Genomic DNA, 17,032 nt, shown 5'->3' on the forward strand with positions numbered 1-17,032 from the left:
TTGGAGTGGGTGCAGAGCAGGTTATGGGGAAGGGAATCAAGTGTTATGTATTAAACATCCAAATGGAAATGCTAAGCAAAAAAGGTGGATTTATGAGACTGGCATTCAAAAAAGGGGTTAAGGCTAGAAGGATGACTTGAGGAGTCATCAGACAGTATTTATAGCCAGGAGAATTGATGGTATCCAGAGAGTGAGTGGGTAAAAAAGAAAATAGAGTATGAAAACAGAGATATAGACCAACGGAACAGAACAGAGGCCTCAGAGGAAATACAACATATCTACAACTATATGATCTTCGACAAACCTGACAAAAACAAGCAATGGGGAAAGGATTCCCTGTTTAATAAATGGTGTTGGGAAAACTGGCTAGCCATGTGCAGAAAGCAGAAACTGGACCCCTTCCTGACACCTTACACCAAAATTAACTCCAGATGGATTAAAGACTTAAACATCAGACCTAACACCATAAAAACCCTAGAAGAAAATCTAGGCAAAACCATTCAGGACATAGGCATAGGCAAGGACTTCATGACCAAAACACCAAAAGCATTGGCAACAAAAGCCAAAATATACAAATTGGACCTAATCAAATTCCACAGCTTCTGCATGGCAAAAAAAAAAAAAAAAATAGTCATTAAAGTGAATCGGCAACCAACAGAATGGGAAAAAATTTTTGCAGTCTGCCCATCTGACAAGGGGCTGATATCCAGAATTTACAAAGAACTAAAACAGATCTACAAGAAAAAAAACAAACAAGCCCATTCAAAAGTGGGTGAAGGATATGAACACTTTACAAAAGAAGACATACAGGAGGCCAACAAACATATGAAAAAATGCTCATCATCACTGGTCATTAGAGAAATGCAAATCAAAACCACATTGAGATACCATCTCACACCAGTTAGAATGGCGATCATTAAAAAATCTGGAGGCAACAGATGCTGGAGAGGATGTGGAGAAATAGGAACACTTTTACACTGTGGGTGGGAGTGTAAATTAGTTCAACCATTGTGGAAGACAGTGTGGTGATTCCTCAATGACCTAAAAATAGAAATCCCAGTTGACCCAGCAATCCCATTACTGGGTATATATCCAAAGGATTATAAATCATTCTACTATAAGGACACATGCACACGAATGTTCATTGCAGCACAGTTTACAATAGCAAAGACCTGGAACCAACCCAAATGCCCATCGATGATAGACTGGATAAAGAAAATGTGGTACATATACACCATGGAATATTACTCAGCCATCAAAAATGATGAGTTTGTGTCCTTTGTAGGGACATGGATGAACCTGGAAACCATCATTCTCAGCAAACTGATACAAGAGCAGAAAATCAAACACCACATGTTCTCACTCATAGGCGGGTGTTGAACAATGAGAACACATGGACACAGGGAGGGGAGCACTACACACTGGGGTCCATTGGGGGGAAATGGGGGAGGGACGGGGTGGTGGGGAGGTGGGAAGCAATAGCATGGGGAGAAATGACAGATCCAGGTGAGGGGACGGAAGGCAGCAAACCACATTGCCATGTGTGTACCTATGCAACAATCTTGCATGTTCTTCACATGTACCCCAAAACCTAAAAAATACAATAAAAAATAAAAATACTTTCAAGGCCAGGTGTGGCGGCTCACAACTGTAATCCTAGCACTTTGGGAAGAAAAGGCAGGAGGATCACATGAAGTCAGGAGTTCCAGACTAGCTGGCCAATATGGCAAACCCTGTCTCTACTAAAAATGTAAAATTTAGCCAGTCGCAGTGGCAGGAATCTGTAATCCCAGGTACTCAGGATGCTGAGGCAGGAGAATCGCTTGAACTCAGGAGGCAGAGGTTGCAATGGGCGGAGATTGCTTCACTGCACTCCAACCTGGGTGACAGAGTGAGACTCTGTCTCAAAAATAAACAAATAAATAATAGAAACACTTTTGTATTTATTCTATTATGTCATTTAATTTTTGAAAATTAAAGATGACTTTCATGAATGACTTTGCTGTATCTCAGTCATGCTTGAGACCTTGTGCTACTGAGCTTTCCCACTGTAGGTAATAAATGAGACAGTCAGTGCACCAACTTTTTATTAAACTATGTTTCACTTGTAAAGAAAATGAAGCCAGAAACCAAAAACTTTGTTATGGTATTTTTCAACTTATTTATATATTTACACTATTGGTTTTGTTTTGTTTTTTATCTTAATTTCCTTCCTATGCTCTAAAGTTCAGGGCATTTAAAGTTAACCTTTCCCATGCCCTACCCAGAAAATCATTTACAGGGGGGAAAAAAAAAACAATTGTTACAAAAAAAAAATTTCTTGGCCTAGTGTGATGGCTCACACCTATAATCTCAGCACTTTTGGAAGTTAAGGTGAGTGGAGGACTGCTTGAGCCCTGGAGTTTGAGACCAGCCTGGGTAGCATAAGATGACCCCATTTCTGCAAAAAAAAAAAAAAAAGAAAAGAAAGAAAAGAAAGAAAGAAAGAAAAAGAAAAATTAAAATTAGCTGGGCATGGTAGCATGTGCCTGTAGTTCCAGCTATTCTAGAGGCTGAGGCAAGAGGATTGCTTAAGCCCAGAAGGTGGAGGCTGCAGTGACCAGTGATCACACCACTGCATTGCAGCGTGGGTGACAGAGTAAGCCTGTGTCTCAACAAAAAAGACACAACAATTTCTCAACTTCTTTATAACCTAACATGTTACTCCATCCAGCTGGTGAAAATTATATATATATATGTGTGTGTGTGTGTAATTAACTACAGGAAACATCATGTATCTCTTACAAATGCAGCTGAAAAATTTCCCAGAGAGGAAGAAACAAAATTTTTGAAATAGAATTTGTTGTGCCCAAGCCCTTAAACAACTTTTCTCTGAATGTCTGAATGACTCTGGATATTTTCTCTTCCTTCCTTCAGAATCATAAGCAATGAATATTTGAAAATTATTACAGACAATATAAAATGATCTTTCATATTTGTTTGATCAATGCATGTGGACAAAGTTGTAAAATGTAGCCACAAATAGTCTAACACTGAAATTTGCAATGTAAAAAGTTCAAGAAGATTCTATGAAAGTATTTCCGTACAGTATATGTTAAGACTTGTATCCTTCAGATTTTTTAATGATCACCATTCTAACTGGCATGAGATGGCATCTCAATGTGGTTATGATAAAAAATCTGAAGACAACAGATGCTGGAGAGGATCTGGAGAAATGGGAACACTTTTACATTGTGGGAGGGTAAGTTAGTTCAGCCACTGTGGAAGACAGTGTGGTGATTCCTCAATGACCTAAAAATAGAAATTCCATTAGACCCAGCAATCTCATTACTGGGTACATACCCAAAGGATTATAAATCATTCTATTATAAGGACACATGCACATGAATGTTCATTGCAGCACTGTTTACAATAGTAAAGACCTGGAACCAATCCAAATGCCCATCGATGATAGGCTGGACAAGGAAAATGTGGCACATATACACCATGGAATACTATGCAGCCATAAAAATGATGAGTTTGTGTCCTTTGTAGGGACATGGATGAATCTGGAAACCATCATTCTCAGCAAACTGACACAAGAACAGAAAATCAAACACTACATGTTCTCACTCATAGTGAGGGTGTTGAGGAGAGATAACATGGGAAGAAATGCCAGATATAGGTGATAGGGGCATGGAGGCAGCAAACCACCTTGCCATGAATGTACCTATGCACATGTACCTCAGAACCTAAAGTACAATTTAAAAAAAGACTTGCATCCTCACCGCTAGACTCATTCCAGCATTTCTTAAAACATTGCAGATGCAAATCCTCTCTGAAATTAAGACTGAGATTATTTGGTTACAAAAAATTATAAGGATGATGAAATCAGTTAATCAGAAATGGAGCTAGAAAACCAGAAAGAAAATTGCCTTGAGTCATCTGTGTGTATGCCCATGTATTATATCATAAACGCATATCGAAGGAAAGTGAGTCACATTTAGTCAGAAGACTTAGTATCACATTATTGATCTTGGACAGGTAGCGCTCTCACCTGGTTTTCTAATCTATAACATTTAAGTCATAAAATAATCATAATAAAAATTCCTAATTTATCTTCCACACAAGTTTGTGAAAACTAAACTCTATAATATACATGCAAGGGCTTTGTAAAATGTAAAGTACTTTACAAATGTGAGGTAATATCACATATAGCCTGTGTATGTGTGTGTGCATAGATGTGTAATGTGTGTATGTACGTTAAATATTTGAGATCCTGGATTCATTAATACAGTCCTTTAATCTCTTTAGGAATGACAATTCAATTTTCACTGCTAAAACCCCTGCAGTGTCTTGTCTTTGTTCATTAGCACCTCTAGAAAGCAGCTGACAAGAGGATTAAAATTTAAATCCTGAAATGGGGCTTTGTTCTAGCATTTCTGGTTAATGATATGTTGGGAAGACAGATAAATTTAGTTTAACTGATCAATGGATTTAACTAAGCTAAGATTGCTGTTTTCTCCCTTACGCAAAAAAAGAGGAAATAACATAGCCCATGACTTTCATCCCTTCACTTATTCTTATGCTGAATTATTAAAGCCTTGATACTTAATTTGTTATCTACAGTAGTAAGTCTTGCCATGCTAGGTAAACCACAGCAATTCTATATTCCTTTCCTTTGCCTTCTTGAATCTTTGTGTTATAAACCAGCAAGTTCACTGTATGTGAAACAATGTCATAAGAAAAACGTATCATATGTAATCAAAAACATTTTCAAAATGTTATGCTCTTAAAGTATATACGCTTTATCATTAGTAAGGTTATTTTTGCATTTCTCGAAAGAGGTGGTTGCACAAAACTTGAAGGTACATACTTGCCCGTTAGGAGTTCATATACTAGAATTCCAAGTGACCAGAAATCCACACTGAAGTCATGTCCTTTGTTGAGAATGACTTCAGGAGCTACATATTCTGGAGTCCCACAGAATGTCCATGTTTTCTGTCCAGACCCTATTTTCTTTGCAAATCCAAAGTCAACCTGGTAAAGAAAAGCAAAGAAATTTTATAGAAACCATAAAACTCAAGCTCATCTTTAAGTCTCCATCTTACCTCTGAAATCTGCTTTCTACACTCAACCCTTCCTTTTATATACACACACACACACACACACACACACACACACACAGAGAGAGAGAGAGAGAGAGAGAGAGAGAGAGGGAGAGAGAGAGAGAGAGAGAGAGAGAAACCATCTCATGTACTCCTTTGCAGGGTCAGACGTGTATCTAGTTGCACTGGGGAATGTTCCATGCACACACCCCTCTGCCCAGGACCCCTAGAGGATAAGAGGAATGGCTTAGCAAAGGGGAGCCATAACAACACCTTTGAAGCTCAGGGCAAGCAGGACTAAACACGCTTAATTCAATGGTGGTATTCTTTGGGAAGAAGAGACAAGGAAGAAGTGATGGACACCTGTGTAAGTAAAGCTCCATCATGAATGTAAAAACAATAACAAAATCAAGAGTTTGAGAAACGGACTACTGCTGAGAAGAGGGGCTTAAAATTCTGGACAGTCTTTAAAAACTATTATACGCAATGTCTGCACTCTACATGTTTTGGCAGTCCAAAGCAAAGCCAGGGTAATCTCATGCCAACTCTGTCTGGGCTCTATACACTTTTTGCCTCTCTCAGGAAGGCAGGGGATGGGTAGCATCTACATTAACTTATTTATTCCGAAAACATACATTTCGCACCCAGTCAAGGTCATGCTTTGTGCTAGGCTTACAGATACAAAGTTAACTCAGACATTCAGTATGTTAGCAAAATGTACATATACATGATTAATATTATGTCATGTCATGTGATATAATTAAAGTATAAACTTAGGGGGCAAAAAATATGTATGTCAAGAACATTAGGGAGGTGATGGTTTGGGAAGATGTTATCAGGAGGTGACATCCAAGCTTAGCCCTGACCGAGGATTAGGAACTCTCCCAGGGTAATAAATCAGTGCCATCCTCTTCCGTTTTGGCAAAATAGACCTTTCCTCTTCTCTGAGACCCTATTCAAAGAACTCCATGCACAGAATAGACAGAAAAAAAAATAGGAGCTACAGAAGGGCCCCTCATTGAATCGAGGCAGTGTATATGACTGAAATCCTTCCCTGCAAAACAAACAGTTGGTTTCCTTTCACAGGGGTATTTAGCACATAATTTTCATCTCCAACATGTACAGATATTATTTTAATAAAACTGTCCTCCACTTTCCTCAAATAAGCAGTCACACAAATTGTTCCTGAGCTTCAACATGCACATTTCACATAGACACTCTCAATAATACAGCAACGATCTTGGCTAAAAGATAATCCAACCAGGTTCACATATCAAAATAAGCCCTCACGTAAAAAAATAGGAGTCAGTGAACTGTAAAATCCAGCCCCTATTTTTTATTTAAATATTGATATTTAAAATCTTAATTTACCTTAAATAAGCCCCTTAGAAATTTACCATTTTACTGGTTACTTTTAGTATTTATCACACAACAGCAAAGATTTTCCTACTGGAAAAAAAAAAAAAAGAAATTTAAACAATCTAATTTGAAGTGGGCGTTTGTTGATTTTTTCATCCACACAGAATGACTCACAGTGATTATATCTACTAGGTGGCTGGGGATATTACAAAATTAAAGTTTGTAACCAGCTGAGATTAGCATAGCAACATACTCCCCAGAGAAAGAACCAATATGAAAATCCTAGCTAATTTTATAAAGACCAAAATTCAAGAGGCAAGAAAGTGATGTTTATAACTGCATTTGTATGCACACATATATGAAAATATTCTATTTTGTTGGTTTATAACAGCCTTTTGACTCATTTTTTAAAGTTACATTTAGGTTTTCCTCGTAAGGATCACTGGAAGCTTACTAGCTATTTAGGAGAATTTCTCTAACTCTGAAAGCAGTGTATTTCCATTGGAACTGCTGGTTTAGTGTTTGCAGTATTTGAATATTGGCCCAAAGAGAAGGCAATACTTACATCAAAATTTTAATATTTATGTAAATGTATCACTTTATCTCCTTTGATCATATCAACTTTAATCTAATCCATTTTGTCAGAGGAAACTGACACTCAGACCTATCCAAAACATGTGCCTAATACAGAAGGCCCCAAATATTCCACTTCACGTTCTGTGTGTTTTCTATAAAAATAATGCTATGTCTGTCTTGTACCACATGGATACCACCAGAAAACTTCAGTCTTTTTTTTCACCCCAGCAATTCTAGACAACAAAAAGGTTAAGTTTCTGTATTCATTCAATGAATATTTATCGAGTACCACTATACAACAAAAAGACTCACTAAGGAGGTAGCATTTGAGCAGATTTTAGTAGAAATCTCAGTGAAATAAGAAAGAGAGCTCTGTAAGTATCTGAGCAGCAGTCATGCTGGTAACAAGAAGAGCCATCCAAAGGCCTGAGATGGAATTATGCATGGTAGGTTCAAGAACTGGCAAGAAGACCAGCGTGGCTGGGCAAAAAATGGATAAGGGGAAGAGGCAAGAGTGTGAGCATTGTGGGTTTGTAAACCACAGAAACAACTTCAGATATTTTTCTTTTCTAAGAAATCACAGTAAGATTAACGAAAGGGGTGTGGCATGGTCTGACATACTTTAAAGGGATCTATCTAGGAGACAAGAAAATAGACACTCCACACTTTTTTTCAAACACTACTAGCAAAACTAGTAGAGATTTCAAGAATACCTGAGGGAGCTGTACACAGGTTTGACCTTGTCTCTATTAATTCTCATTATTAATGACAGCTTACATCGTGCTGAAACCATCATCTCCAAAGATTTTAATAAACTAGAAGGTTTTAAAATGATTCCAAAACTGCAGTGATGATTGCATCATTCAGAAATAGAAAAAATTGCATCGTGGCTTGCTGGAACTGGTATCCAATAAATATGAACTCTTTCCCAGAAGTTGCTCTCTGGGTCAGTAAATTTGTCAGACATTGGTTCTCTGGTCACACAAAAATAGACACGAAATGACCAGTGTAATTAAAACAGATGACTCATGGTGACATACCATTCCAAAAAAATATTTACCTGGCAGTTTAGTGTACTTCCTTTATCCAAGTCTACACAAATGAAATCTGTTTATCCTGTCCATCAACAACCAAAGTTGATGTAATGTCTTTCTGTGACTAAGGTCCATCCACTAAAAGAGGCAACAATGAATGGTTTCGATTGAGTAGAAGTGAAAGTGAAAGAGGCTAAGATATGGGATGAATGAGTCTTTCCAAGTAATGGCCCATTCTTTATGTTTGGTGTACAAATTCAGCTGAAATACCTAGGAGTATTTAGTAAAAGGTGGGCGAGATGAAGGGAACTCTTGCATACCCAAGGACAAACTGGATATATTTTCTGAGGCTCATCTCATATGCCACCATTTCTTTGAAGTCTAACTTGAATTTACAGAACCAATTCCTTTCTCCTATGAGGTTCTGTAACACTTTTTATATTCCTAATTACAACCCTGATGGCAGCAGTGTCAAGTTGTGAATAAATCTAGCTCCTTTGAAAAGGTAATTCATCCTATACATTTTGTACCTCTACAGCATTTGCAACATAGATGTTCAACCTGTGTTTAGTGAAAAAAAAATTGAATGAAGAGATAATCATTAATGTCAGTTTCAGTAAGACATAATGAGGTTTAGCAAGGTCATGAATACTTGTCTGTAGTAAAATTTGAACCATTCACAGAGGCGCTTCTTATTATATAAATTGATGAGGAAGTAGAAGGTGTTTAAGTGAGAAGCCACAGCATGTGTTAAGCACATTGGTAGGAAAAGCTTAACTGTCAAGTATAGCTAATAATGATCTGGCTAATAATGGTCTGGCAATAAAAATATAGTTTGAGTTAGTGATTATTTTTAATTTTCAATTTAGAAAATAATTGATACATATAAAATGACATATAAACAAGTTATAAAGCATGAGAATAAAAACACCCCTACACATACCACCAGTTTAATAACTACACAGAACCAACCACAGAAGCCTCTGTGTTCCTCCCATAGTACCCTCTTGCTCATTGCCCAAAGATCCCACTCCCCTGACTTCTGTGTTCATCATCTGTTTGCTTGATTTCTAATTTAGCTGCAAATCTAATATCCTTATATATTTATATGTTTTATTTTTTTGTTTAATTTTAGGTAAATCTTAACATATTTGATCTTGGGCAAACAGTCTTTTTTACTGAAAAATTATATTTGTCAATTTAATACAGACTGTATCTAGTCCACTTATTTTTACTGCTGTGCTTAACACCATTGGATTAACACAGCATGATTTTTTGTCCATTTTGCTGTTGATGGACATGTGTGTTATTTCCAATTGCATATTATTGCAAAAATGCTTCTTATTAACATAACTTTCTAAGTTATATGGTAGAAATGTACACGAGAGTAAAAATGCTGGGCCAAAGAAATGGTTTCTTCAACTTTACTAGATATTGCCAAATTATTTTCCAAAGAGATTGTATAATATTGCCACCCCTTTGTATAAGAGTTCTGACTGCTCTACATTTTCACTATCATCTAGTAATATAAACTTTTTAGTTTTTGCCACCTGTGAGTATAAAATCACTGTGGTTTTAACTTGCCTTTCCTCCACTAAGAATTAGTTTGAGCTACAGCATTATAATTAGTTCTCATATCTAAGGGAGCAATTTCTTCCCACACTGTTCTCCTTGTTTGTCATCAGAAATGTCTTGGCTATTTTCGGCCCTTGGTTATTCTACATAAGTTTTAGAATCAGCTTGCCAAGTTTCACAAAAAGCTCGGCTAGAATTTCCATTGGAAGTGTATTTAATCTGTAGCTGAGGAGTGATTCAGAAATGCAGGTTTCTTCCGTCTTAGGGTTCTGTCAACTTCCAACTGGCTATGTTCATTAACAAGCCAGAAAGAACCCGTAAAGATCAGCTGCAAACAATTTTTATAGTCCAGGTCTGATAGTGGTGAACATCACTTTTGCTCACATTTCATTATCTGGAACTATGCCACAAAGTCACAACTAACCAGAAAGAAGGCTGAGATATATTGTCTAGCTCTGTACCTGGAAGAGAGAAAAAGCCATATTACCTATTAATTTAGGTCTTTTAAACATCTTTCCATACTTCTTTATGTTTCTCAATAAAGCTTTTATACACTTTTATTAGTGTTAGCTCTAGATACATATTATCATGTTTTTTTGTAAATGGCATTTTTATTCCTATGTATCAACTATTTTTCTGGTATTTAAAAATACACTGTTACTGTATTATTAATCTTACACCCACAACCAGACTAAACTCTCTACTTGATTCTTGTTTTTTTCTAACTTTTATCTTAGTTCCATGGGTATAGATGCAGGTTTGCTTAATAAGTAAATTGTGTGTCATGGGGGTTTAGTGTACAGATTATCTCATCACCCAGGTGATAAGCATAGTATCTGATAGGTAGTTTTTTGATCCTCTCCCTCCTGCTATCTTCCACCCTTAAGTAGATCCTGATGTCTAATATTCCTTCTTTGTGTCCATGTGTAGTCAGTGTTTAGCTCCCACTAGATAAATGAGAACATGCAGTATTTGGTTTTCTTTTCCTATGTTAGTTCTCTTAGAATAACAGTCTCCAGCTGCAACCATGTTGCTGCAGAGGACATGATTTCATTATTTTTTATGGCATGTAGTATTTCTTGTTGTATATGTACAACATTTTCTTTACTGTTGATGGTGATTTAGGTTGATTCCATGTTTTTGTTACTGTCAATAGTGCTGTAATGAACATATGTGTGCCTATGTCTTTATAGTAGAATGATTTATATACCTTTGGGCATATACCCAATAATGAGACTGTTGGGTTGCATGGTAATTTTAAGTTCTGAGAAATCACCACACTGCGTCCCACAACAACTGAACTAAATTACAATTCCTTCAGCAGTGTAAGTGTTCCCTTTTCTCTGCAACCTTTCCAGTATCTGCTATTTTTTGATTTTGTAACGTTAGCCATTATGACTGGTGTGAGATAGTATCTTACTGTGGTTTTTATTTGCACTTCTCCAATGACTAGTGATGTTGAGCATTTTTTTTCATATGCTTGTTGGCCACATGTATGTCTTCTTTTGAGAAATGTCTGTTCACACCCCTTGTCAATTTTTAAATGGGGTTGTTTTTTTCTTGTAAATTTGTTTAAATTTCTTATAGATTCTGGATATTAGACTTTCATCAGATGCCTAGGTTGCAAAAATTTTCTCCCATTCTCTATGTTATTTATTTATCCTGTTGTTACTTTTCTTTTCTTTTCTTTTTTGAGACAGGGTTTCAATATGTCACACAGGCTGGAGAGCAGTGGCATGATTTTGGCTCACTGCAACCTCAACCTCCTGGGCTCAAGCAATCCTCCCACCTCAGCCTCCCAAATAAGCAAAACTACAGGCACACACCACTACACCCAACAAATTTTTATATTTTTTGTAAAGATGGGGTCACATTGCTCAGGCTGGTCTCGAACTCCTGAACTCAAACAATCCTCCCACCTCCGTGTCTCAAAGTGCTGAGATTACAGACACTGTGCCCAGCCTCTTGTTATATTCTGGATTTGCATAGATTTCATCATTTCACCTGGAAGGTTTTATTGTTCACTTTCCAATCCATCTGTTAATTTTATTCATAGTTTGCTGCATTGGGATGTCCCATAAAATAGTGAATAGAAGTGCTTATAATACTGACTTTTGAGAGTCAATTGTACACTTCTAATGCTTCACAATTATGTACGGTGTTTGCCCTAAATTGTGTACGATATCATTCATTAGATTAATAAAATCATTTTTCTTCACAGTTTGCTAAGTTATTTTTTCATAACTGAATGTAGAAATATGTTAACATTTTCTCAGCATCCATTAAGGTAGTTATATAGTTGTTTTTCTCATTTAATCTGGTAAAGTGGCAATTTAATAACATTTTAAAAAATTTTTAAGACTTTGTTCTTTTAGAACAATCAGTAAAAGGGAGTGACACAGAGATTTCCTATGTAATTCCTGCTCCCATATGTAAAACAGTTTTCCCCATTATCAACATCTCTCACCGGAGTGAAACACTTGTTACAACTGATAAACCTATATTGACACATCATAAACACCCGAAGTCCACCTGTTACATAAGAATTCACTCTTTGTTTTGCATATTTTATGGATTTGAACAAATGTATAATGACATGTTTCCACCATTACACTATCATACAGAGTATTTTCACTGTCCTAAAAATCCTCTGTGTCCAGCCTATTCATTTCTTCTCCCCTGCCCCAAACCCCAGCAACCACTAATCGTTTGCTATGTCCAATAGTTTTGCCTTTTACAAAATGTAATTTAGTTGGAATAATAAAGTATGTCATCGTTTTTTAGATTGGCTTCCTTCACTTAATAATATGCGTTTCGTTTTTCCTTGTCTTTTCATGGCTTGGTAACTCATTTCTTTTTAGTACTGAAAAATACTCCATTGTCTGGATTTAGCACTGTTTATCCATTCACCTACTGAAGGATACTGTGGCTGCTTCCAAGTTTTGGTAGCTTTTGGTTTATAGCAGCTTTATTATTAAAGCTGCTATAAACTTCTGTGTATAGTTTTTTGTATAAACAGAAATTTTCAACTGCTTTCCATGAATATCAAGAAACATGATTGTTGGATCACATGGTAAAGGTATGTTTAGTTATGCAAGAAACTTTCAAACTGCCTGTCAAAGTGGCTGTACCATTTGTATTCCCATCAACATTTCGTGTTGCCAGTGTTCTAGAATTTAGCCACTTTAATAGGTGTGGAGTGGTATCTCATTGCTTTAATTTGCAATTCCCTAAAAACTTACGAGTTTGAACATGTTTCGTATGCTTATTTGAGACCTGTATATCTTCTGTGGTGAGGTGTCTCTTCGGGTCTTTTGCCCATTATTTAATCATGTTGTTTGCTTTCTTACAATTTAAAGCATTCTTTATATATTTTTATAACAATACTTTATCAAGTATGTTTTTTACAAATATTTTCTTCCAGCCAGTGGCTTGTCTTCTCATCCTCTAAACAGTCTTTCACAGAGCAGAAGTGTTAGTTTTGTTTGTTTGTGTGTTTATTTGTTTTGAGACAGGGTCTCACTCTGTCACCCAGGCTGGAGTGCAGTGGTGTGATCTCTGCTCAGTGCAGCCTCCACCTCCTGGGCTCAGGCAATCCTCCTACCTCAGCCTACCAAGTAGCTGAAACTACAGGTGTGAGCGACCATGCCCACTACTTTTTTGTGTTTTTTGTAGAAATGGGGTTTCACCATGTTGCTCAGGCTATTCTCAAACTCCTGACCTCAAGTGGTCCACCCATCTTGGCTTCTCAAAGTGCTAGGATTACAGATCTGTGCCACTGGGCCCAGCCAAGAAGCTTTTGATTGTAATGAAGTCTAGTTTATCAATTATTTCTCTCATGGATCATGTCTTTGGTGTTGAATCTGAAAAGTAATTGCCATATTCGAAGTCCTCTAGATTGCCTCCTATGTTATCTTCTAATAGTTTTATAGTTTTTCATTATACATTTAGGTCTTTGATCCATTTTGAGTTAATTTTCATGAAGCATACCTGTTCTGTATCTAGATTTACCTTTTTTGCATCTGAATGTATAATTGTTCCAGCAGTACTTGTTGAAAAGACTATCTTTGCTCCATGTATGGCCTTTTCTTATCTGTCAAACATCAATTGACTATGTTTCCATGAATCTATTTCTGGGCTCTATCTTCTGTTCCATTGATCTATTTGTCTTTCCTTTTGTCAATTCCACACTGTCTTCAGTATGGTAGCTCTATAGTATGTCTTGATATTGGGAAGTGTCGGTCCTCCAACTTTGTTCTCCTTCAATATTATATTAGCTACTCTAGGTCTCTTGCTTCCACATATAAACTTTAGAATCAGTTTCTCACTATATACAAAATAACTTGCTGAGAGTTTGATTGAAATTAAATTGAATTAATAGATCAAGTTGGGAAGAACTGACATATTAAGGATATTGTCAAAGCGAACTAAATATGGCCTGAGAAGGACTTCATACTTTTATATTTGAGTCCTCGTGGACAAACTGCAACCTAATCAAATAGTTAGACAAGATTGAAAACCTAACTTTGGAGTATGCACCTGTAACAATAGCTGAGTCTTGGCCAATCCCAGCAGCCATACTTCAACCACTCATACATTGCTGAGTGTTCAAACGGTATTCAAATAAGGAAAACACCAACCTATAACCAATCCCCAGCTGTTTCTGTATCTTACTTCTGATTTCCATATGTCATTTCCATATGGCACCCTGGAGACTCCCTGAATCTGCTGTGATTCTGGGGCTGCCCGATTCATGAATCATTCATTGATCAATTTAATTCTTTTAAATTTAATTTGACTAAAGTTTTTCTTTTAACAATACTGAGTCTTTCAATCCATAAGCATGGAATACTCCCCATTTATTTTAGTTTTTTTTTTTTTTTTTCATTTCTTTCATCAAATTTTTGTTGTTTTCTTCACATAGATCTTACATATATTTTATTATATTTAAACTTATTTTATTTTTGTGAGTACAAATATAAATGGTATAGTGTTTTTAATTTCAAATTCTACTTATTCATTTCTAGTATATAGAAAAGTGATTGGTTTTGCATATTAGCCTTTTATCCTGCAACCTTGTTATAAGTGCCTTTTAGTTCCATGAGATGTTTTGTTGTTGATTCTTTAAGATTTTCTACATAGACAATCACATCATCTGTGAGCAAGGACCTTTATTTCTTCCTTCCAAATCCTTGTACCCTATATTTCCTTGTCTTGCTGCATTAACTAGGACTTCTGGTGTAATACTGAAAAGGATTAGTAAGAGGAGACATCTTTGCCTTGTTTGTGATCTTAGTGGAAACGTTTCTAGTTTTTCATCATTAAGTATGATGATGTGAGCTGTAGGCTTTTTGTAGATATTCCTGTCATGTTGAGAAAGTTCTGCTCTGTTAACAGTTTACTGAAAGTTTTTATTATGGATGAGTATTGGATTTTGTCAAATGGCTTTTCTGCATTTATTGATATAATAATTTGATTCCTCTTTTTTTTTTCAACCTGCTGATGTAGCGGATTGCATTCACTGATTTTCAAATATTGAACCAGTCTTGAATACCCAGAATAAATTTTACTTGGTTGTGGTATATAATCTTTTCTATACATATTCTATTTGTTAATATCTTCCTGGAAGCTTCTGCATCTATATTCATGGGAGATATTGGACTGTAGTTTTCTTTTCCTAGAATGCCTATGTTTGCTTTTGGTATTAAAGTAATGATGGCCTCATAGAATCAGTATTTCCTCTGCTTTATCTTCTGAAAGAATGGTAGAGAATCAGTATTATTTTTTTCCTTAAATGTTGGCTGGAATTCACCACTAAACCTATCTGAGCCTGGTTCTTTGTGCTCCAGAAGGTTATTAATTACTGATTTAACTTCTTTAAGAGATATAGGCCTATTTGAATTGTCTATTTCTCTTGTGTGATTTTTGACAGATTTTAACTTCTTTAAGAGATATAGGCCTATTTGAATTGTCTATTCCTCTTTTGTGACTTTTGACAGATTGTGTCTTTCAAGGAATTAGTCCATTTCATCTATATTATCAAATTTGTAGACACAGCTGTTCATAGTATTCTTATTTTAATATCTGTGGAATATGTAGAATCCATATCCATGAAATCTATGAAATCCATGTGCCTACTTTCATTTCTGATATTAGTAATTTATGTCTTCACTCTTTCTCTCTTTTTTTCTTCATCTAGATAGAGACTTACTGCTTTTGTTGATCTTTTCATAAAACTTTTTGTTTCATTCATTCCTATATGCTAAACTACATGTTAAGTTCAGCAGTAAACATCCTAGCATAGTTTGCCATTACAGGGCTATCAGCATAGAGAGGCAGATAGGTGATCAAGAGTCGGGCAATGATACCAACATTTAATATATCTTGTATTATATTTTCTTATGCTCTGTGTAAGATTAAATTGCTCTCTTAACACGTCCTGTGCAAAAGCATGTAGGCAGGCTCTGAATTTTAGCTGAAGTGTATTACTTCACATGAGTTAACAATATACTCATATAGGACATTTACTGATGAGCAGCAGCTGAGATTTGTTGGATTATTATTTGCTAGAATAAAACCAAGTTTTCTCCTGAAGAATTGCAAAAAGGCTAGATATTATATAAATGCTACATAGGTTGAGAACAAAGTGGGTTTTCCTTTAAATTCTTTAAGTATTGCCCTACATCTTAATATTGTTATTGATTCATTCACTACATCCAGAAGAAAGGTTCTTCTTGGCCTGAAAAGTGAAGTAAGATATAGGAAATTCTGTGATGTGCAGGTGAGATATAATGATGTGAGAGTTTTCATGATCCTTAAGTTCTTTAATCTCCCCACTCAGTGTGTTTTCTGATAAAAACAGCTTGAACTCATGAGAGATTCATTTTAGAAAAATTCAGGCTGACAATCTCAATCATGACTAAGGAATAAGAGTAGAATGAGGTCTTAATCCCTCAGCACAAACTCATCATCTGTAATTATTAAGAAAGGACACACCATTACAGGCTTCCAAGACACACTTCCAAACTCCAGACTTTTCTCTTATTTAGGTCTTTTTTTCTGGGATTTCCCTGGTTTTTCCTCTGCTGAAAAACAAACAGACAAGCAAAATTTCCCTTACTTGCCTTCCTTAGGTATCTGACCTCTCGCAGATATTGCCAATAATTAATGAAGTAGGATAAAAATGCCAATTATCAGAATTTGTAGAATGAGACCAAAGTCACTCTTATAAGACATTGTATCCAAAACTGGACTGTCCACAGTGTCCATCACCCAGATGGAAGTCCTGTTGTACTGCTACAGGGAACACCCCACCTCGGTCCACCCTTTCCAGCCTCCGTCCCACTGTAATCCACTGAGGAACCTCAGCTAAAACAGCTTTGCTGGGCTGCCAACCCAGTC

The 17,032-nt window shown here is 36.2% G+C and overlaps 1 protein-coding gene across 1 annotated transcript in view; it reads right to left on the bottom strand.

Annotated features, from left to right (window-relative positions):
- Positions 1 to 17,032, bottom strand: part of PRKG2 (protein kinase cGMP-dependent 2) — a 116,658-nt gene that overhangs the window by 16,261 nt on the left and 83,365 nt on the right. Inside the window, exon 15 of the mRNA XM_003923946.4 lies at positions 4,856 to 5,019. Coding sequence (XP_003923995.1) covers positions 4,856 to 5,019 — 164 coding nt within the window. The remainder of the gene's footprint in view (positions 1 to 4,855; positions 5,020 to 17,032) is intronic.

Source organism: Saimiri boliviensis, chromosome 3, assembly GCF_048565385.1.
Source record: "Saimiri boliviensis isolate mSaiBol1 chromosome 3, mSaiBol1.pri, whole genome shotgun sequence".
In the NCBI taxonomy this organism is placed as follows: domain Eukaryota; kingdom Metazoa; phylum Chordata; class Mammalia; order Primates; family Cebidae; genus Saimiri; species Saimiri boliviensis.